The 24,371-nt window shown below is 31.5% G+C and overlaps 1 protein-coding gene and 1 long non-coding RNA gene across 5 annotated transcripts; one reads left to right on the forward strand and one right to left on the reverse strand.

Moving 5' to 3' along the window:
* Window positions 1-2,243: 2,243 nt before the first annotated feature.
* Window positions 2,244-3,401, forward strand: LOC149498850 (uncharacterized). Its single transcript, XR_016322864.1, has 3 exons — window positions 2,244-2,349; window positions 2,463-2,729; window positions 2,957-3,401. It is a non-coding gene; the product is annotated as an uncharacterized LOC149498850 (long non-coding RNA).
* Window positions 3,402-16,504: 13,103 nt separating this feature from the next.
* On the reverse strand, window positions 16,505-24,034 carry LOC105628066 (uncharacterized). Of its 4 annotated transcripts, none has more exons than XM_089724070.1 (6): window positions 23,189-24,034; window positions 22,563-22,694; window positions 20,881-22,224; window positions 17,811-18,217; window positions 17,669-17,729; window positions 16,505-17,201 (listed from the first exon to the last, which is right to left on the reverse strand). In XM_089724070.1, the coding sequence occupies exons 3-6, from the start codon at window positions 22,222-22,224 to the stop codon at window positions 16,716-16,718; spliced, it is 2,298 nt and encodes a 765-aa protein (XP_089580196.1). In that variant the 5' UTR covers window positions 22,563-22,694; window positions 23,189-24,034; the 3' UTR covers window positions 16,505-16,715. The 4 variants fall into 4 exon arrangements, with proteins under 4 accessions (XP_089580196.1, XP_089580191.1, XP_020532617.1 ...); XM_089724065.1 differs by having other exon boundaries at window positions 20,881-22,294; window positions 23,189-24,033; XM_020676958.3 differs by lacking the exon at window positions 22,563-22,694 and having other exon boundaries at window positions 23,189-24,033.
* Window positions 24,035-24,371: the final 337 nt, after the last annotated feature.

Consider the following 24,371-nt stretch of genomic DNA (forward strand, 5'->3'; position numbering starts at 1 on the left):
ATGTGTAATGCCTTGATTTTTTACCTTTATATTTATTTGAAAATAAATTGACTTAATGATTATTTATTGATTGAATTAAACTGTGTTAAATATAACTGATTAATATAATATTAGAGAATTAATAGCATATTAAAAAACCATTTATATAATTTTTAATGATATGAATAAATTACATAATTTACAGATTTTAATGATATGAGCAATTATTGTTTTATATTAATTTTAAAATAAATTTTTTAAAACAAAATTGAATAATTATTCATTTATTAAATTAAATTATATTAAATATAATTGATTAATTATGGACTAAAAGATTTAGTAACATGATAAGATGATTTATACAACTTTTAATTATTTAAATAAATTACTTATAAATTTTAATGATATAAGAAATTTTTTATATTAATTCTAATGTAAATCAAATTAATGAATTCTAGCACCTTTTATTTTACTTTTTTTTTATTTCTCTCTATAAATTTCAACATTTTCAATCCATATTTATGAACATACATGTATCTACTAATTTTTACTTTCATAATAAAAAAAATAACAATTATATTTTTTTAAGTATCGATCTATCTGTATTTATATTTTTAATAGCATAATAAAAGAAATTTCACTCAAGAATCTATTTATTTTTTTCTTTCAATTTTATTTTTTTTTAACGTGCATAGCACGAGCATGTTGATAGCCAATTTATAAATTTAAATAATCTTTAATAGCTTAATGTAATGAATAGTTTTTAGTTCAGATATTTCTTTTGTATTAATAATGATGTGGTGGTAGTGGCGGTGGCAGCGGTGTGGTTGATAGTGGTAGTGTTTTAATTACTTTACATATTTACAAACAAATATAAAAATAAAATAGTGATTATATTCCATAAATTTTATGAATTATATTACCAAACATAGTAATGGAATCTTAATTATGTTCCATTCATTACATTTTTCATTGCATTACATCTTTGATTATATTACATTGCATTATATCCAACCAAACATAGCCTTAGTGTCTTAAGAGGAATACAATCAATCTAATTGACAAACATGGTAAAGATGAGGAGATGTATTATCGACCTAATGGAGAAGAAGAAGAGATAGATGAAGGTGAGCATACTTATATGGTAAGAAAATTAATGTTCATATATAAAATTGACGACGAGGTACAAAAGGACTTTGTACAAAAGGACTTTGAAGACTTGAGGCGACAGTAAAAAGAAAAAATCTTAAATGAAGGATTTACTTTATAGTAGTTAAAATTGATGATTTTCCTAATCTGTTAATTCCTATGGTTTAATTGAGTTTATTGATGAATACGAACGAAAATGTGAAAGTATTTAAACTTATCTTTCTAAATCCACCATTATATACACTGACTAAGAAGACTTTGAGGTGTGATGTTTCAAGAGAGTTTTTTTCTTTTTTATCTTTCAATGCTTGAAAATTCGTGGTCGATTATATATATATATATATATATATATATAGTTAAGTGAATGACACGATAGCTGTATTAATTTTTTATTTATTTTGATATACTCATATTTTTATAGTAGTTTTCTTATTAGTTTAGTTTTGAAATTCTTTTTTTTTTTTTTTTTTTTTTTTTTTTACTTTGAAAACCACCAGTATCAAGACCTATTATTAGGGACTGCCTAATTCGATTCAGGACTTAGTCATAATTAAGGCGCTTCGATTTTTTCTGCAGGAATGTTTAGTGGAGTTCGAATCCCTTGGATTTCTTATTTTTTAAATATTCCTTAAATTTTAAAAATTCCTATTTGGTCTAATTTCCTTATAGTATCTAGATTCCTATGTCTTTTTAGGGCTTATAATCCCAATTATATTTAGGTTAGTAATTTAATTCCTATTTGGTTTAGTTTTTGTAATACTATAAATATCTTTTATACTCAGTAATTAAATTTCTTGATATTGATATTATGAATTTTCTTGAACAAGGCCGAGTGTGTTTTATTTATTTAAACTTCCGAATTGAATCTTATTTATTTAAAATTTTATTTATTTTTAAGAATTTGATTTTGCGTTGATTATTTTCTGTGCTATTCACTGCATCATTAATTTTATTGCCAATTTGCATACGAATTGTCTTCTATAATTACAAAATTTTCTCCAAAATTTCTAAAATCTAATCATTTAATTATTTAAATGATAATTTTATATGGTCAATCCATTTAATTATTATTGCTCCATATATCTATATATGGTGGACATCCCATCACCAGATTTACATTATTTTTATTTTTATTATTACGAATATCCCATGAGATAACCCTAACTACAGCTCCTCTATATAAACAGGTTTAAGTAGGTCTTCACTCCATATTTCTATTTGGTAAGAATTAAACATACATACAATTTTATATTATCAAATCGTTAATTCTTTATTTATATAGCGAGTTATTGATAATTTTTTCAATGATTTCTTCTTTTTTTTATATATCCCAGAAACCAAAAGGATTGATCAACCAGAATATTTGAAGAACATGAGGGTTGTAATGGTTGCTTTAGCCATGATGATCATGGTGGGAGTTTGCTTCGCTGGAAATAATAATTGGAAAGTTTTATTAGGTTATGAACGGGAGAAATGGATTCACGACGGCCAACACCCAGTTAATGATGAATCTGAAGAAGAACAAGTTGACAAGCGAACCGATGTCGAAAATGATAAAGACAATGACGACCATTATATTCCAAGGAATAAATATGGTAATGGTAAGAACGGAAATAACTAGGTTATATATATATATATATATATATATATATATGTGTGTGTGTGTGTGTGTGTGAGATAAGGGCTGATACTCGAACAAGACCACATTTGATTGTTACTTTCGATACTTAAGCAATAGTCTGTTTAATTTATACATGCAATAATCTGTTTAATTTATATGTATGTTTGTATATATGTTGTTAAATAGTTAATTGGGAAGTTTTATTAGATGATGAACCGAAAAAATGGAGCAGCGCAAGGCAGCACTCAGTCAATCATGAAGTTGTCAAGCATACCGATGACGAAAGAGACAGTGATCACCATTATATTCCCAGGAATCAATATGGTACTGGTAATAGAAGTGGCTAATTAAGTGTATATATATATATTAATTATTATTATTATTATTATTATTATTATTATTATTATGTAGTTTGGGATGTACTTTAATTAAGTAGTAGTTGCATGCTAAGGTATTAGTCTAGTGGTAAGTGCATTACAACCTAATAATAAATTTGAATACTCACTTCCCCAATACTAAAATATATATATATATATATATATATATATAAAAAAGGAGGAAGCAGTAGTTTGTATAATTAGCAAGATATATGTTTGTACCTATGTATATATCTCATAAATAAAATCTTGGTGTTGCAATGTAAATTTTTATTTTAAACCGTTAATAATATATATTAAGTTTGTTTTTGATTTGTGAATGCTGGATTAATTTTTGCACTTTATTTAGAGCTGATTAAATTTGGAAAAAAGGTTAAGATTTTCTTTTCAAAATGTTTAATTAATTATGTATAGCCTTGCGCTATATATCTTGAAATTTATATATTAGTTTATTAGGAAAAAAATTTTCAACTGTTGAATTTAAAATGAATGATGAAAAATTTTAATGTAGTCGTGGTCCTTCAAAACTAAATAAAAAAACCATTCTGAACAAGAGATATATAAAAAATTTCCAAACTAGTAAAATTCTCAGAATTATGCATAATTGACTATATATATATATATATATATATATATATATATATATATATATATAAAAGAAAAAACTAGGCTAAACACATATTTTCCCCTTAAACTTTAACAGATTTTTCAATTTACCCCTTTTTTGAAACATTTACTTATTGCACACCCAAACTTCGTACGCGATATCCGCTCGCCGTGAAACTTAGACAGAGCGTGCAGTAGCATTACAAAAAGAATGTGTCAGTGTCAGGCATTAAGTCTCCATTACCCATCAAAACGACGCAATATTATTTACTGTTTGTTTAATCTAAAATGATAAAACGTTCACGTTTCACGTACAAAACTCAGCCACCCCCACTATGAAAACAACGGCGTTTTTATAAGAAACCAACCCTGAATAGCTCAAGCTATAGCAAACAAAAATAGCTCCAACCTTTTCAGCTATGGCAGACCCAACTAATCGTACCAGAGCAAAAATAGCTTCGAGCAATGACAAGAACCGTCTAAAGTGCGCCTGTGATATTGGAATTTTATCCAACCATGGCACTTTGAGAGCTGCGAGTCGACGCGGCTTGATGATCTAACTGCCTCCTATTTTCGTGTCTTCTCTGCTTCTCTGTTGAGAATGGAGCTGGCGAAGATGGAGATGATCAGGGCAAGGGAGACTTCATAGTAGGAGGTGGAGAAGAGGAGGATGGAATTGGACGCCGAGTAGACTCGCATAATGCTAGGAACTCAGTTGCTTATTGCATCCATTGTCGCCGAAAAGGGGCTGAGCAAGAAGAGAAAGCGAATTCAAGTAGATGAAGATGAGTCAGGCCATCTCAACAATGCAAGTGGTTTTTTATTGTCTTTTGTTTTTTTCTTTTTTCCATCATTGTCCAAGTCAATTGTAACTGTATCGCTATGATTGCAGGGAAGGAGCTTTGCTGCTAAGTTTGTTACAGTGCAACTTTAGCTTTTGAATTGTATAATGGCATGTGATTTTTCATCTTCTTTTTCAATAAGTAAAAAATTTTGCTCAAAACAAAAATATGAGCTTGATTCTATTGCTATATGCGGCAAGATGATTGTATTATTGATAGTTAATAATACTCTGTCTTCTTGGGAAGCATAAACTGATTTCAAAGGTATAATTATAACGCAGGGGTTGAGTTTTGCAAGTGAAACTGTACCGTTTTATCATTCTAGGGCAAACAAACAGTAAATAACACGGCGTCGTTTTGATGGCTAACGGAGACTTAACGCCTGACACGCTCCTTTTGTAATGCTACTAAACGCTCTGTCAAAGTTTCACCAAAAGAGGTGAGTGGACATTACGCACGAAGTTTGGGTGCACAATAGGTAAATTTTTCAAAAAAAAGGGTAAATTGAAAATTTTGTTAAAGTTTGAGGGAAAAATACGTGTTTAGCTGAAAAAACGACCATTTCTTTAAAAAAAAAAAAAATAACGCTTTATAATTATTTATAACACATAACTAATCGTGTATAATTTTACGAAGTGTTTTAAAAAAAAAAACTCTTGTATGCAATTGTTAGTGACATTAACATATGTATAGGGCAATAAGACATTGACCACGTTATAATATTAAATTTTGTGTAACCTAATTAAACAGTAAAATAAATATTTAAGAATAAAGACAACGCAATTTTACGTCTTTACTTAAATACTAAATATCAATAATTTCTCCCAAATAATTTGCCATTAAAATTAAAATAGAGAAAAAGAGATTTGATAAGATGGGTTTCAGGAAATTGTGACAACAACTACTGTATTTAAAGAGATCAAACCGCCTTCCTTGCGTCCTTTAGTGGCATTGGTTATTTTAACGAAATTATCATTTCTATCATCTTCGATTTTCATTCCTTAACCTCTAATTTGTACTTTTTTTAATCTTTATTTTCTTGTCTGTGGAACTCTTTGTAGAAGACTTTTATTCACATGGTATTGTGGTTTTGTTCAGAAAAATTAGCTATTTCAGTGGTGATTAGCTGTCTTATTAGTTGGTAGCTGTTTACTAGCATGTCATCAAACAGTAAAAGGAGTAACGTTTTCTAAGTTCGCTTGAACTCTAAACACTAGTATAAATTGATGCGTTCCACATCGCTCACGGAGTACATCCTGGACTAGTGTATAAAGCTGGGTTCAATCATTTCTCTATGAGTTAGCTTTTGTGGCGAATTTAGGGGTCCAGTCCCTTATCATTTGATATCAAAGCTCTGGCTTCGTAGGGTTGATGTCTTACGGGGGTGGGGATAATGCATCCCACATCGCCTGCAATACATTCTAGGCTAGTGTATAAGGCTGGCTTGGCTTCACTGAAAGAGTGTTTTAATTTAATTAAAATGTTAAACGCTATATGAAAAGTTAGTTATTGATTAGGAGACAAATAAGTTTCGATTTATAATTTGGCATTCATTCTATTGTTTACTTAATTTATACCTAAATTGGTATAAAAGTACAGCATTAATTAGTCAATAGCCAAAAATTAAACCAAAATTCTAGAAAAAATGTGCAGTTTCCCTATTTGTAGTGTGTCAACATGGACGAGAGATTTTCTGTCAAGGCATCATTTTTATCATTCCAATATGGGATAAAATTTATCTATATTTCATCATTTAATTATCATTTCCATAAGAATTTGATTATGGTGGATCCACTTCTTATTAGCCTCGTTTGGTGGATATCCCATAATCTCCAAATAATATATTAAATTAATATATATATATATATATATATATATATATATATATATATATACATATGTTTTTATTGTCAATCACGTAAAAACTTTTGTGTTTGCCATCAGGTGATTGTTTGGTCTTCTTACTTATGTGAGTAGTGAAAGGTCTTGAATTTGAGTCCTCTCAACTACAGTTATTTTCACCAATTTAGTGAGTTAAAAGGAGGTCTACCTCCTGTTGTGTAGCCGCTTTCCTTAATTGGATAAATATATAATATATTAATTTATTTTCACATAAGATAATATTTGGATATTTTTATCATAAAGACAGTTTGTACATAATTATAATAATTTTTTATTAAAAAAAAAGAGAGAGAAGTGCAAGAATGAAGATTCTACTGCTTGTAATAGCTACGATGATGGTGAAGAGATCTTGCTTGGCCGGAAACAAGAAAGAGTTGGCCATTGAAAGGGGATGAACATGGTGGTGGTCGAGTAGTCGATGGTGAACATGAATTTGATAAGATTATGAATCCGATTTAAGCAAGCATGATCCAATAAAAAATTAAATTTGTAATATAAAAAAATCTCATTCGCATTAATAAGTTCCTAATAATTACTATTAAATGATATAAATCTTAGGCATTATTCCGAGGTAGCTTGTTTATGGGAATTATGTCGTAAAATTACATTTTATTAAATAAAATCTTGTATTATATATGTAATAACGATTTTAATTTTATATATATAGTTTCATAATAATTGACAAACAAAATAATTACGTGAAAGGTCTAGAGTTTGAGTTGTTTTCACTATAAAAGTTACCATCAATTTGATAAATATTATTTAAAGATGAAGACCACCATATTGTATAACCCACAATATTATTCGAATGCATTGAACTTTCTACGTATCAAAAAAAAAATTACCAACTTTCAAATTTACTTTAACTTATCTGATATGTAAGGTTAATGAACTAAACTCAAATTCATAAAGCGGGTTAATAAACAATTCAATTTTGGATGATGGAAAGGTGGGTGTGTAATTAAGTCCATTAACTTCTTTTTACACTTAACTACAAGAAAATCAGAATTTTGCCACAGATTTTATTGACAGACAGCTTTTGTCCATAATTCCCTAACAGATTAACAACTGGTAATCGATGACATTTAATTTTAGTGACGGATTACTGATAAATTATTGATAAATTTAAATTTTTATTGATAAAAAGCACTTTATAAACTTACACATAGTTTGACCTTTTACCAATGAATTATTGACAGTTATCAACTGATTTTAATAAAAATTTTAAATTTCAAGCAGCATAAATGAGACAAATGTCCAAATAATTTAATTTAAAAAAAACTAAAATAAATATAACGAGCGTTTTTCAATAGAAATTACCGACAAAATATCACTAGATTGTCCATAAAACTAACGAGAAATTTCTAAAAAAGTTGAAATTCAATTTTACCAACGGAGCTAATTGATTTACCGACAAACTTTTTTTTGCTAAATTATAAAAAAATAATTATTGTTTAGAAAAAAATTAGTGACATAATTTCTGAATTTATTTATGGCATTTTATGCACGTCATCTTGATTTCTTTTATAGTATTTGAAGTTAGTTGGTATATAAATTTATTAATTAATTAATTTGCTTTCATAAAATTAAATTTTATATCTTTTTATTTATAATGTGCATAAACACGTCTAAAAGTTTTTGTAGACGCACATCAAAGCATAGCCTAATGGTAAATGCATGTACGATATAACAATAGATCCAAGTTTGATTCCCCTTCCCCAATACTCAAAAAAAAAAAAAAAAATTATAGACAAGTTGAAATCATACATAAACAGTAACAACTTTTCACATAGAAATTTATGTAATCTCTATTAGAAAAATTAAAGTTTATTCTTTCTAATTAAACTAAATAGAAACTAAAGTGCTTTGATTTTATTTATTTTATATGAATTTATTTATCATCACATAGATAATTGCATGCTTATTTCTTTATGCTTAATTACCTTTACTTATCAATGGGTATTAGAACAAGTTGTTCAACACTCTTCTTCTTATCAGTTTATTTTTTTATTGAATCTCCTTTTTCGGTACTTTTTTAGTTTTTTCACAATACCAATCTTCTTTATTTGATTTCAATTTTATCGGATAATATTTCCAGAGGGGCAAATTTGATTCCCAAGAATATTTAGCATCTTTGATTTACGTCTAATTTATTCATCAAAAAAACTCTTTTTTTTTTTTTTTTAAATGGTTATGTATGGTAAATCAAAGATGCATGATATCCTTTCACATATCTTTTTTATTTAGCAGTAAGATGAGTTGTTGAGTTATATAAATATACATTCATGTAGATAAATTTTTCTGCATACAAAAGTGTGCCTCATCATTACATGGTAGTGAAAAATTTTTAAAATGGTCATCCCACTTATAATCTTGTCTCTTTTGGTGGAGAATCCATCATCTAAAACACATTTATCTTATAATTGTCGACCCTATAAACCCTAGCTTAGCTACCTATTACCATTCCTCCTCCTATACAAACAGCTTATTTTTGTCTTTTAAGTGATTTCCAAGCCAAGTTGTTATTTAAATTGACAATATATGTGTTGTTATTTTTATTTTCATTAAGAAAAATCTTCTTATGTTTTTCCCTTTTTTAAAGCATTTGAGATTATTATTTTTTTGTTTACTTAACTTTCTATTTCATTAAATAATATCCGACTGCAAGTACTCTATATAAATTTTAACTCATAACTTTATAAATAATCTATTAACTCTTTTATCATGATTTTGAGTATAACATTCATAAGCAGCTGTTTGAGTAATAAGACACGTCTGAATTTAATATATAATCTCTATAAATTTAAGGATTTAATTCATAAAAAGTGATTGGTGAAAAGTGTGTGGATATTCATGGAAAATCGAAAAATTTTAAAAATATTTTGCATTCTACGGTCCAAATCAGGATTATATTTCATAGTTCTATCAAAAAAAAAAAACATGAATATAATAGGCGACAAAATACAATTTACATTAAAGCATTCTATATTGATCCCAACGAATAGCCGTCCCTAAAACACCAAAAAAAAGGAAAAGAAAGAGCAACAACCAACAGGAAACAAAAGGATCAATTACTTGGTACTCTAGAGTTAAGAGTTACATAAACAATCCTTAATTCCATCTTACAAGGCAAAAATGGCAAAAAAAGAAAAAAAAAAAGAACTTATAATAAATATATAAACATACACAATAATCTCATTTCCGAGCTGAAATTCTCTTAGAAAGTTGTTTACTTATTTTCAAAAAAAAAAAAAATTGTCTTTATTTAAAAGATTAATCAATCGAGTTGGTACTTTGCGAATATCGTTTTATTTGAATACTACCTCTAGTCGAACATAAAAATAGAGAGACTAATCAACCGGAACCAAAAAGACCATCGAGGAGCTCGCCTGCGCTTGACAATGGTGTGCATGCATTTCCACAGCTGACGTCACAAATTTCTTGTGTAGCACCATCTATGCTAAGGCAGGAAGCCATGCATTGTTCAGAACAAGGAACTTCTGCTTGTGCTTCCCCTTCCCCACTCAACATTCCCACCAACAATGCGATTAATAAGCTCATTCCAATAACTTTCTTAGAATCCATGTCCTAGAAAATATACGTTTCTTGGCATTAACCAAACCAATATGAAAGAAACTAATCTGAAAAATAAATTCTACATAGATCCTACACATTTGCATCATTTCTATATATATATATCACTCTTAATGAGGCTAGCTTAATTATCCAAATTGGCAAGAGAAAAACACTCTCCACCTGAAATAAAATAAAATATTTATAATTGCGTGCAGGATTGCTATAACCCTTAATTAATTAGCATATGTCAACAACTGTTTGGGATTTATTGGCTTGAGAGAATTCTAGGCAACTCGTTCAAATTATACTTGTGCTCTCCTTGTATTAGAATTGACTTGCTAAGACAAAGTCTATCGCATCATCCATTCAAAATGATTTTTTTTTTTTTGAAATGATATTTTTTTTTTAAATTGCATTTTATTATTATAAAAAAAATGATAAAGTAGAAATAATTTTTTAAAAAAAATTATTTTCGTTGATTTAATCTATAGATGGAGCTATAAATCTAATTTACGTATAATCCCTTTGTATTTGGGTTCTCAACACTATTATCTTTGCATTTTACTTATCTAATGGCAGAACATAGTCCGGAAAAACAGAACTATCGAACTAATATGATTCCATTCGATTTGATTGTTACAGATAATATTGGTTATATTATTTATTATTAAATAGTTGTATGTAGTTGTATTCTAATGATAGTCTTGCACTCTTATAGTTATCCTTTGTAACTACTCTATATACAGAGTTGTATAAATAGAGTTGTATTATTCAATACGACATATATAGAAAACCCAATTCTTTCCAGGTTTACATGGTATCAGAGCTACCATAATTCCTCATCATGGCTCTTGTTCCTCTATCTTCTTCTTCTTCTTCTTCTTCAACTATCACTTCTGCATCTTCTTTTTCAATCAAATTAAAAGACAATAATTACCTAGCTTGGAAAACCCAGTTTGGTCCAATACTAAATTTCCAAAGCCTCAATGGTTTTATTGATGGTTCGCAAGCAGCTCCTCCTAAAACTATACCCGCATCTGCCACAGATACTACACCTATACCAAATTCAACATATAAGGATTGGTTTAATAAAGACCAGATGCTTCATTCATGGCTGTTAGCCTCCCTTACAGAAGAGGTTTACTCTCTTGTTTATGGACTCGATTCTTCATATGCAGTCTGGCAAGCTCTAGCCAACGCATTTGGTGCTGTATCTCAGGATCGTCAGCTTCAATTACATATTGAGCTTCAAGAACTCAAGAAAAACGATCTCTCCGTCTCTGCTTATCTTAAGAAGGCAAAATCTCTGGCCGATGAACTTGGTGCAGCTGGACGTCCTCTTTCTCCTGCTGAGTTTAATGCGATAATCTATCGAAATCTGGGTTTCGAATTTCATTCAATTATCACAAATCTTAATCTTCATCCACAACCAGTTTCATTTTTCGAGTTACATAGCCATTTGGTTGCACATGAACTGCTTCTTAATAATCTCCATCAACCAATGGCTAATCTCAGTCTTCATTCAAGTTCATCTACACCAAGATCAACAACTTCTGCTCCTGTTACTCCCTTAGATTTCTCGAAGACTCGTGTGACTTGCCAAATCTGTAATAAACCCAATCATACTGCTTTGAATTGTCGTCGCCGGTTTTATCGTGGAAATATTGGGCAAAATAACAGTGGTACTCAATCTGGTTACACTAGCGGCAACAATTCAAGTTATCGTCCTTTCCGACCATATCGACCACCTGCTGCCAATATGGTGCATACAGGCACTTACCCGACTGCTCCTTCTATGACAGATTCTGCTTCTATTTCTTGGTTTCCAGATACTGCCGCTAATTACCATGTTACACCAGATTCGCAACAACTGAGTGCTATTAATGAATACTCAGGTAATGATCAATTATTGGTTGGGAATGGGCAAGGTCTGCAGATTTCACATACTGGTAATGGTCTTATTTCCAACTCAAATTGCCAGCTTAAGCTAAATAATGTCTTATGTGTGCCTGCAATTACAAAAAATTTGCTTTCTATTCAAAAATTTACCACTGATAATTCTGTTTTCTTTGAATTTTGGCCTCATTATTTTGCAATAAAGGACCAATACACCAAGAACACACTGATGCAAGGCCCAAGTGAAGATGGCATGTACAAGTTAACTCAACTCCGACCGCATCCCATGGCAAATCAAGTGTCAGCAGCTTCTTCCATGAATGATTGGCATCGGCGGTTGGGGCATCCGAACTTTCAAATATTGTTTGATTTAGTTAAGCAGAATAAAATTTCAGTTTTTGATACTGAGATGAGTCCTTGTTCTAGTTGTCGCTTAGGCAAATTGTCTCGTATGTCTTTGGTTTCTAAAGAACATACAAGTCGAAAACCATTTGATATTGTATTTTCAGATGTATGGGGTCCTGCACCTGTACAATCTAGTTTGGGACATCGATATTTTGTTCTTTTTATTGATGACTTTACTCGTTTTACATGGGTTTATTTCATGAGAAATAAAAGTGAGGTATATGACATTTTTCTTCAGTTTGAGCAGCTAATCAAACGTCAATTTGGGATGCCTATTTTGGCTTTTCATTCAGACTGGGGGGGGTGAATATCAACCTTTAAATCGGTATTTAAAGGCTATTGGTATTGTTCATAGGATTGCCTGCCCATACACTCATGAGCAAAATGGTACAGCTGAGAGGAAAATTCGACATCTTGTAGATACTAGTCTCACCCTTTTAGCTCATGCTTCGTTACCTTTGAAATACTAGAATTTTGCTATTGAACAAAGTGCTATGTTAATTAACACCTTGCCTTCTGATGTTTTGCACAAAATTTCACCCTTCTTTAAATTATTCTCCAAGGATCCCAACTATTTGTCCTTTCAACCTTTTGGATGTAGTGTCTTCCCATTATTGCGACCCTACAATAATCATAAATTTAGTTACAGATCTGATGAATGTGTATATCTTGGGCAAAGTCCTTTTCATTCTGCCTATAAATGTCTGGATTTTAGAACAAGACGAGTGTATTTGGCGAAACATGTTCGGTTTGTGACTAATGAATTTCCTTATGCCAAGATGACTGTGTCAAGAAGTATACAAGAACCGCAGGTTGATCCCACATGGCTTCAAGTTACTTGTACAGCGCCATCTTCACCAACGCCTTCATCAGGTATATCCTTCTCTTCTACTCCATCTTCCCCACACACTCCAATTCAATCTCCATTATTTTCTCATAATTCTGCAAAAATTACACCACAATCTGCAATCTCCACGGGTTTACAGATTGTCTCTGATATTGCTTCACTCAGTCCACCTCCAATTCGGGTCCATCCTATGGTTTTAAGGACAAATCCTAAACCAAATCCAAAATATGCTTCTGTTGCTCAATTTGCTTCATTTCAGGAACCAAAAACTTACTTGCAAGCTAAAAATAAACAGGAATGGTGTGATGCAATGCAGGAGGAAATTTCAGCATTATTAAAGAATAAAACCTGGATATTGGTGCCACGGCTAGCAAATGTGAATGTTATTCAAAATAAATGGTTGTATCGGGTCAAACAGTACTCCAATGGGCATATTGAGCGTTACAAAGCTCGTCTAGTCGCGAAAGGATTTACACAGCAGATGGGTCTTGATTACACAGGAACGTTCTCTCCGGTTGTGAAATTCACTACTATTCGCATTCTTTTGGCTCTCGCTGTAACAAAAGGATGGGATATGCGGCAATTAGACATTTCAAATGCTTTCCTCCATGGTTCTTTAACAGAAGATTTGTATATGGAGCAGCCAAAAGGCTTTGTTGATAGTACTAAACCGGATTATGTTTGCAAACTTCAGAAATCTCTTTATGGATTAAAACAGGGACCGCGGGTCTGGTTTGAAAGACTCAAGCAATTTTTATGTTCTCTTCAATTTTGCAGCACACAGGCTGATCATTCTTTATTTATATACACCAATGGAGTTGATAAATTATTTGTGCTTGTCTATGCAGATGACATTCTTGTCACGGGAACCAAATCTTCAATCATTGATTGGTTTGTTCATAAGCTGGCTGCTACCTTTCCTGTTCGAGATCTTGGTGAGATAAATTACTTCCTTGGAGTTGAGGCCACGAAGACGCCGGATGGTTTATTGCTTTCTCAAAGCAAATATCTCTCTAAAATATTACAAGCAACACAAATGGAAGACTCCAAGTCCTGTGCTACACTTATGGCAACTACACCAAATCTCAGTAAACAAACAGGAACTTTATTGGATTCTATGACAGAGTATAGACAAGTGGTCGGGGCTCTACAGTACTTAACTCTTACTAGACTGGACATTGCCTTTGCGGTTAACAAATTAGCTCAATTTTTACATTGCGCTACAGATGTTCATTGGCAAGCATGCAAAAGACTGCTACGTTATCTTAATGGTACAGCCACTCAAGGTCTTTTGCTTCGTCCTTCATCAACATTCTCACTTCAATGTTATTCAGATAGTGACTGGGCTAGTTGTCCTAATGATCGCCGGTCAACAGGAGGCTATCTAGTTTATTTTGGTGACAATTTAATCTCCTGGTCTAGTAAGAAGCAGCCAACGGTAGCACGCTCAAGTACAGAAAGTGAATATAAAGCTATTGCAAATGCCACTGTTGAGATAATGTGGATTACTACTCTTTTACGTGAGATTGGATATGCTCCTGCAGCATCTGCAACTTTATGGTGCGATAATGTTAGTGCTATCTATCTTACTTCAAATCCTATTTTTCATGCTCGAACAAAGCATGTTGAAATTGATTACCATTTTATTCGAGATCAGATACGGCTTAGCATTGTTTCTATTCGGTTTCTTAAAAGTGCAGAGCAAATCGCAGATATCATGACCAAACCTTTGGAGTAGCAACTATTTGTATCTCACTCATGCAAGCTTTGACTGCAGTCTCCTGCCGTTCAGCTTGAAGGGGGCTGTTACAGATAATATTAGTTATATTATTTATTACTAAATAGCTGTATGTAGTTGTATTCTAATGATAGTCTTACACTCTTATAGTTATCCTTTGTAACTACTCTATATACAGAGTTGTATAAATAGAGTTGTATTATTCAATACGAGATATATAGAAAACCCAATTCTTTCCGGGTTTACATTGATTACATAATTTTATTTAGTTTGGTTTGATATTAAATATATTATTTTTATTTAGATTTTAATAGAGAAATTAAAAAACTTTTTATTCGGTTCGTTGATAGATCATACTTTTTTTATGAGGACGTTTTTTTAACTTTGTATTTGTAATTAAATGATTAGAATTATTATTAGAATAACTTTAATAAGTCTAAAATATAAATAGTTAATTTTTAAAAAAATTTTAAAATTCAATAATAATTTTTTTTAATAAATGATGGTCAATGGACCGAAATAATATTGCTGGTTGCATAATATAGGTAGCTCCCCTTTGAATAACATTCACCAATATTAGAAATAACAAATTCAATAACACTTTTTTGAAACCATAAAAAACGGATTAGTATATGAAATCAAATTTCAGCGAGCAAATAATAATTTATTCATTTGATTTTCATAGACAAAGCAGATACGGAAAAATTTTAATATCCTCCATAACTAGAAAGTCACATATTTCTATTTCAGTGCCTTAATTTCATATTTTACAAATTAATTGTCTTAATTGACAATTTGTTTTTACAATTTGATATATCTTACTAGAATTTTTTTGCCAAATATCAAAATAAATTATTACACCCCTCTTTCACTTCATTTATTTCTAACATATTTCTTTTTTATTTTATCAGTTTTCTTAATTCATTTATTTCACTTCATTTTGGCTTATTTTATATTTAAAAGGAAAGAAAATCATTAAAAAAATTAAATTTTGTTTTCTATTCAAAAAGAAAATAGAAATTTTAAAAAAATGAAAAATAGAAATAAAATGAACGAATATTAGTGTAATATTATTTATTAATTAATTAAAAATTATGTACTTTAATTTTCGGCAAATAATTCAAGAGCAATGCACTTAAGTGGAGAAAAAAGATTGTCCATTAAATACTACCTGAAAATAAAATTGAGCATAATCTTAAAAAAAAAATGAAAATTTAAACACGTATAATTATTGAACATAATCTAAAAAAAAATGAAAATTTAAACTCGTATAATTATTGAACAATATCTTAAATTTTGAAGCATCAACATTTTTCAAAGTGATTGCTGATGTTAAAATCATACATTTAATTGCCAGCCGAACAACAATCATACATTAAGAAGCATAAAAAACTGCTGATTTAGGATTTTTGCATACTAGTAATGGATATATATGTGTGTGTATAGTGATGCAGTTTAAGTCCTTGTTTAATGAAAGTTTTCAAAACAGTCTTTGTTTGATGAAAAAAATGTCTGGCATATATATATATATATATATATATATATATATATCTGCTACCATATGCATTAGTAAGGGAAACATATGTATAATATACAAAACAAATTAAAGCCTCAAACAATGTAAGTTATCATTGAAAGAGACCAATTTTTCCTAGCCAATGCAAAGATAACATTGGTGATATATATATATATATATATATAATGAGCTTTTTTTTTTCTAATTTCTCATTCACTTTCTGCTTCCATTCAAAGATAAAAAGAACATGTACTATAAAAATCAACCCACAAAATCATGAATCATCTGACCTCCAAATCGCAGCCTAAGTTGATTCTCATGTTGCTGCAGCTGCGTGTGCTGTTGCTGGGCATTTTCTACGCCGTGCCTTAGACCCAATGTGAGTGAAACAGCTCCAATTCCTCCAATTTCAATTCCACTTCTTTGATATGGCAAAAAATTCATTACTGCTCCGTCCATGCTAGTTGGGACTTGCAACTCTACTCTCGCTCTTTTCTTTTGATTCCATTGCTCAGCATTTACTCCTCCTGAGCATTTCAACTGCTTATTAACAGTACAACTAGCAGCAACATTATTCGAGGGTTGCTCACGGTCTGGCTGACTGGTACTGCCATCAGTAGATTTTCCATCAACATCATTCATAAAAGTCTGATTGGTTTCCGCCAATCCTTTTGTTTCAAGCATGTGTATTTCTTCAACCATTGGTTTCCAAACGCGGACACGAGCATTTATAAACCAATTTGAGACCTACACTAACCAGTCAATTTATTAAGAAAACCATAATAGAAAAATACGCAGGTTTATTAATTTCTCTATCAATATCTTGTTACTGCTAAATTATGTCAACATACAATTATGCTTGAAACCGAGACATTGAATTTTAAAACTTGGTGAACATCATATTCAACTTAAAGATTTCTTAAAAGCAAACATGTTGGTTTCTCTGGTAATGAGTTGGTTTCTCGATCAATTCCATGTTGGACAAAAAAATTTTATAAACCATAGAGCCAAAATCTAACAAGATTATGTACAATAATCAACAACAGTTATTATGTGCATCGTATTCAACTTCAGGAACTCTTAAAAGGCAAGAAAATTGACAATTCAAGTATATATAAGGAATATGTTAATTAATGCAACTTTGACCGGACTCGCGTGCTTAAAGCATCTCAAAATGAGAAAGACAACATCTACTGATTCAAGGGATCACTTGCCTGGTTACGGGACAGACCAGTTTGAGTGGCTAACATGTGCTTATCCGTGTCCGTGGGGTATCTATAACATAAAAGGGTCAAATTCAATTATATGCATACACCAACTACAAAATGAGATAGAAAGGACGTGTGTGGCACTCACGGATGAAGGAAGTGATCAAACAGCCAAGCTCTAAGAATCGTCACTGAACGTTCTGGTAGGCCTCGTTGGGGCCGCCAGACATGTTGTTGGGGTTCAAAGTATGCCACATTAGCCCCACCAGATTTGTGCCTCTGAAAGCTTTGATCTATATATCTCATCCTTGATGTGCTTGTATCACCTCTAGTACTACTAGCACCTGTATTGGGGGACAAGAAATCCTCCCCTAACGCCTTGGCTACATGCCTAAGCTGATCTGATATAGCACGTTTTAGACACTTAAAGTTTCTTGACACTGAATTGAAAGCCAAAGAAAGGTACGGTGTAGCAGCACTTAGACCTGCTACTGATTCAAAAGATGAAGCTACCATTTGCATCTGCTGATCATATTGCTTGTATCTTCCGCACACCTTTCAACCACATAGCATACAATAGAGTCAAGTAACCAAACTATTATTACTATAACCATACTTCATCAAAAGCTACAATTAAAATTATCCCCAAAAGAGATCTTGAAAAGAATAGATTTATCATGATAATCCGACAATTAAATGTTAGAAGTCAGGTTGACAAAAAGCAATCCCACTGCGGAAGCACTAAAACTAGCTACATTGGGAAATCAACAATACGACATTTTCAGGCAAGTTGAGATGGTATTCATCTCTCGAGGTATATCAATATATACATATATCACCTATTCTTTTCATACCAATAATGGTGTCATTATAGGGACACATTTTTTGGGTCTTGAACTTGCATAAAGTAGTAGTTAGTTTAGAACAACTAGCAAGTGGTGAGTACTATTAATAGGGATATGTGATTCGCAGGACTTTGTACAAGAGTAGGGGGTCCCCATTACCTCGTTAGAGGTTTATATAAATGATAGTTTTCACATGAACAATTCCATCTTTAGTAATCTTAAATGACAGAGTGGGCCATCAAAGTCCTGTTCTTGTTCCCTTAATTATAATATTGACCAATTCACTATTATTGCAGAGTATTGACAGGCAGCAATCATGGAACCTTTTCCACTACCGTATGTGAAATATAGATGGTTTAACCTAAAAGAAATTTATCAGACTTGAATTCGAGCAACAATTAAAAGGTCTATTAAGATTCATATTCTTGAATTTTTGTTTTCAAAGCAGCAAAATGAAAATTAATCATGAATATAAAAGAGCAGTATATAAAGAACAATATGTAGGTCAAACAAGCAAAGTTTCACAAGATATTTGAATTCATCCTTGGATTTTATGTAATTCAAGTAATTTGAATACTGAAAGCACTAGGCGCAATCTACCCACCTTATTTATTTATGTATACATGTAGCACATTAGGAAATCAAAATCTCCAAAATAATTGAGTTGAAAAGACTAATTATAAGAGTGCTTTGAGCGAATTTAACTTGGACAAGTGCTGAATGATCCTTCGACCCACTAATGCAAAGATTTCATATGGAGACTGAAATTCCTATGAATAAGCAATGAAGGGTGTGCTCAAGCTTTAATTATGACAACTCAAACAATCTAAAACTACTAAATAAACTACAAAAGAACTATAAGATTTAATTATGCAAAAACTACTCAAACAATCCAGGTATGCATGGCTGTTCCTGAAGGGATAAGAATATTCAAACGATATTTTTCCAATTGATTATTCTCTAGCAATTGATAAGTTTATTAAATGAGGATAAAATGCACAAAAAATCAATTACATGCACACACATGTATATATGCTTACTTTGTCTCTTTTACATTGATAAGTTCTATGCAAGAATGAAAAGGGGGGAAAGTAACAGTCACAGAAAGATTCAATTTTCTATTTGATAACACTACTAATTAATTGACATTAGGCATTTCCTAACTTTCTTAATCACACAAAAAGCAGTCATAAACCTATATATATTCCCTCTCAATTATACATGCCTTGGTCCACTCTTAGCAGCTAATTGTGGTTATGGTTTCAGTATCATTAAATACATAGTTAAGGCATAGGGACTAATTTTGAGGGCAGACAAACTTTAAAGAGCTTATTAAGAGTGGACAAGGTGATAAGTTTAGAACCTAAAAAGGAATTTAGACCTTGTTCTAATATACTTGATATTTCTAAATATCAATCCTTATGGTAGGTAGACTTCAACAATCTTTTATATCCATAAGTTGCACTAAGACAAACACAAGTTGACAAGATGAGAATCCTTACAAATTGCAAGTAAATCTACAGTAAGGCATAAACTTGTGATCAACTTTATTTGAGTGAATTCTTTGGCTCAAATAGACTAATATTTGATTTTGAAGTATTAAAAAGGAAGGATGTCTGAGAAGTTGAAAGTGTCAGTTTTGAAAACCGGAGTATTAAAAGGAACCCCGGGGGTTTGAATCCGTCTCCATCCAGCAAATTTTGAGATTATTAATGTATAAAAAAAATAATTGAGACAAGTCAATGGACAACGAAATAACATTTGAATCATTCTCTTAAATTTGAGCTTCATCATAATGTTGACTATAAAGACTTTCCTCCCTTAACAACTGGACATATTTGAGCAACTACATTTTTTTTTATTTGGATCAGCTACACTTGGTAACTTGCTCCTCTTGCAACTACATGTCCACCTTCCATCTCAATTTATTTAAAAAAGTTGGTACTTGGTTTATTTTTAATATTGAAATTCACAAATTTGGATCTTAAGCATGCAAATGAATCACACGATGATCATATGATTTATTAAACATCAACTAGTAGCAATCTCCAATTCATACTAATTCACTGTCACAGTTACACACCTTAATTCCACATTTGTTTTGAAGTGAGGCCTTTCAAAGGAAATACTTCATTTAGCTCCTTTATTAGAAATTAACAGTAAATGATTTTAAAACCATGCAACTGATAATCTAAAACAAAGTTATGCCAGAGAGATTCCAATAACAAAGCATCATTATTGTTTTTCTGTCAATATTCTTTCACCATAAAAGCAAAAGGGTAAGAAAAAAGATTTCTAGAATAATCATTTAGTTTCTAGTAACTAAAGATAATTAAGCAAATATAATTAAGATCAAAGTAAAGCATAACCAACCTCCTCTTGCAAAAATAGAAGCTTTGCCTTCTTTTGCTGATACTCCGGCTTATCAGATTCACAAGAACTGCTCGCAACACCAACATCACCATTCACTTCATTCGAGCTATAAAATGTCGATGATGAGACAACAGAATTCTGGTTGTTATTATTGTTATTATTATCGACTTTAGGAGGACTAGTCTCTGCCTTAGTTGCATTAACAACATCCACAGAAGCTAAATTACAAACTTCTCCAGATGTTGTAATGAGTTTTGAACCTGTTATAGTACAGAACTCATCCAATAGAAGATCTTGAGCAGGCTTCAAGAATCTAGAACTCTTTAAAATAGTTGCATATCCTGTAAAAGGACCAAGAGGACCAGCATTCCGAAGTACGTAATTCGAAGAATAATTAACTGATTTTCCACATTCTCTATTGCTAATTTCTGGTTTTGAAATTGGACACAAATAATATCTTGAATCTTGATTATTAGACTCGTATCCCTCACCAAAGTGATTAACATTCGCTCTAGCCGGTGGATTTGATGCAAGAGTCAAAGATAGACCTTCTTGATCACTCTTTCTTGCAATAAGCTCCAGTTGCTCACTACTGCTCCAAGAATTCGCATTTTCAAAAAACAAAGCAGAAGGTTGAGCAGCAACAACATCTTGAAGAGTATTTGGGTACATTGATGAATAATGCACATGAGAAGTAAATTGTTGCTGCTTCTGACAATCTTGAGAAGGAATATTAGAGGATAAATGAAAATCTTGATCGTATCCAACATTTCTTGAAATATTGTTTTCTTTTGCATTATTTGACAAGACATCCCCAACAAAAATAGGTTTTTGATTATTGCTTTCCCTACCTACTGATAATCCACTTGCATAATTCACCATCCAATCATAACTTTGTTGAGAATCAATGCTTCTCCAATGACTGCTGCTACTACAGGCATGTGGGTCATTACTACTACTAGCTTTAGTTGAATTAATAGGATTAGACATATTTGTGAATAATAATGCAGTATTTGATTGTACCAAACCAAGTTCTTGATCAAAAATTGCATTCTTTTCAACTGGTAAAACACCGTTACAACAACTAGTTGAAAATTTTAGCATTTCAGATGAGAAAACACTAGTACTAGGACTGTAACGATGCAAATTATCATTCCCAACGTTTCGAACCTGGATAAGATCTGGGTTTAGCCTCAAATGGACCGACAACTGTTCCAAATTGTTAGGAAACACATGGTGATTATCAACTAACCAAGTTCTTGAGCTTTGTTCAACTAGTCTTAGCTTATCTCTTCTGCTTTGCTGTGCTACATGTGATTCTTGCCTGAAACTTCTACCCTCCATCTACACCAGAGAACACAAGAAAATAAAATCTTCCGAGTACCAATCAAACCAAGTCATGTCATTTCTCTACCTGTTAAAAGAAAAGTTCATATTTAAATAAAATATAAAATGATCAAACACGGATCTAAATATAGATTTAAATACAATAATAACATCAATCAGTTCCATAGGTAAGAGTAAAAGCCAAGAGAACCCAGTAGTAATGCATGTTACAATGTAAGAAGAAGAAGAAGAAGAAGAAGGTGACACGAATCTTGAAAGACGAGATGAAAACAACAAAAACAAAAAAATAACTAACAATATATATTTATATAGAAAGAGAGAAAGAGAAAGCTTGCCTTCTCTGGAATTTAGTACAAAAATTTGTTTGCTTTCGTCAAATGATAATGAACACTCTCTAGAAGTTTTACCCACCAGAGCAAACAGGGAAAAAAATCTTCCAGTTTATGGCAGAGATAAATATGAAACAACTGGAGCACAACAATAAAACCAGAACTGATAACTCCTTTCTTGCATATAAATAATGTACATATATAAAATTAATTATAATTCACGTCAGCAACTGTTAACCCTAGCTCGCTTCATTAAATTCCACCATGAAAAACTTTTCTTACGGCCATAAAATATTAAAAACACAGACTGAAAGTTACGGATCTAATTGGTGAAGCACATGGAAGTCTTAAATATAGCTGCTCTCTCTAGTCTAACTCTTGAATATAACACTTGAAGTAGGTTTAGTTTTGTCCTTAATAAAAGAAACTCTGAACCAAAAATAAATAAAATATACAATAATTTTCCATTAAAATATTCCAAGAAAAACTCAGTAAAAGGAAAGTTAAAAAAAAAACGTAGTTGATGGTATAAAAGTTCAATCTTTAGAGCTAAACTTAGTATATATGTAGTATCTGTATAATTATATAATCTTAGAAAGAAAAGAACCCAAACCCAAAAACCAAATAATTACCTATAAACAAATCTGTGGTTACTTAGGTCCCAAATCTTTAAACCGACCGTACGAACCCAGGCGGGTAAAAATTGCCAGCGAGATTCCGTTGAAGTTTCGGAGAAAGAGTTCTGTTGGTGCTATTGTTTTTAAGTTGGAGTGAACACGACGACAATAATTGCAAAGCTTTCGATAATTCCGTTAGCTTTAACGGGCAAAGCACGCTTAAACTTTTTCAACCAGACTTTTTAACGTAAGGGGTAAGTTTGGTCCGTTAAATTTAACGACAAGAAAAATTGTCACGCTCGTGAGTTGAATCTTGTCTCCCTCTTGGGGCCCTTGGTCGTGAATTCTCCGCTTGAAAGAAAATATAATTTATAAAAAGGAAGACGTTGCCGTTCAAAGAAACACCCACAACAACTTCTCTTAATCACAAAACTCAAACTCGCCGGAATACGAAGAGGGGAAAAACAGCCGAATCTTATAAGCTTCAATCCATTCTTATGGTGCACCGATCGGCCAAAGGATGGCCAGATTATGACTCAGCATCAAGAGAGGAGCAGTTTGATGCCAGCCCCGCCTGCTCGAACTTGCCGGAGGCCGAAAACAAGACGGAGAAGACGGTGGCGCTGCAGAGGAAACAAAGACTCGATCGGGGGAGGGAAGGATTTTGGGGCCTTTTCTCTTTCTCTCTCCTATAATGATTGGATAATATCGTGGTCTGGTTCGATTTATTGGTTTGGTTTGATTGAGTAGAAATTTCTAGGGTTGTTAGTTGGTGTGAAAGTGTTAGAAAATGGTTTCTTGCACTTTGATTTCCCTTAATTTTACGCTATGTTTGGAAAATAGATGAAAAAAAATAAAGGGGAAAATAAGAATGGATCGTAGTGTTATTTTTTCATCTATAGAAAACTCAAATTTTAGAGAAAAGAAAATGATATTCTCTCCGTTCCACTTTAATAGCAACGTTTACTCTTTTCATAAAAATTAAAAAAATTTAAATAAATAAATTAATATGGGTAAACTTGAAAAAATAATTAATATAATCTGAAAATTATAAATGAGCACTTAAAGTAGAATAAGGTAAACTTCCTGTTTATTGTTATTAAAGTGGAAAAAAATGGAGTATTATTATAAATTTACATTTTTGCGCTATATGCATGTATAGATTAAGCATTATTGCACATCTTGTAATTAAGTTATA

The sequence above is a fragment of the Jatropha curcas genome, chromosome 1, assembly GCF_041381405.1.
Source record: "Jatropha curcas cultivar XTBG-Jc1 chromosome 1, XTBG_Jcur_1.0, whole genome shotgun sequence".
NCBI classification, from domain to species: domain Eukaryota; kingdom Viridiplantae; phylum Streptophyta; class Magnoliopsida; order Malpighiales; family Euphorbiaceae; genus Jatropha; species Jatropha curcas.

Coding starts and splice junctions, on each gene's coding strand:
- LOC105628066 (XM_089724070.1), bottom strand. CDS start 22,224: ATGGAGGGTAGAAGTTTCAGGCAAGAATCACATGTAGCACAGCAAAGC. Junction 18,218..20,880: donor TTCTATTTTTGCAAGAGGAG/GTTGGTTATGCT, acceptor TGTGGTTGAAAG/GTGTGCGGAAGATACAAGCA. Junction 17,202..17,668: donor CTGGTCTGTCCCGTAACCAG/GCAAGTGATCCC, acceptor TGGTTAGTGTAG/GTCTCAAATTGGTTTATAAA.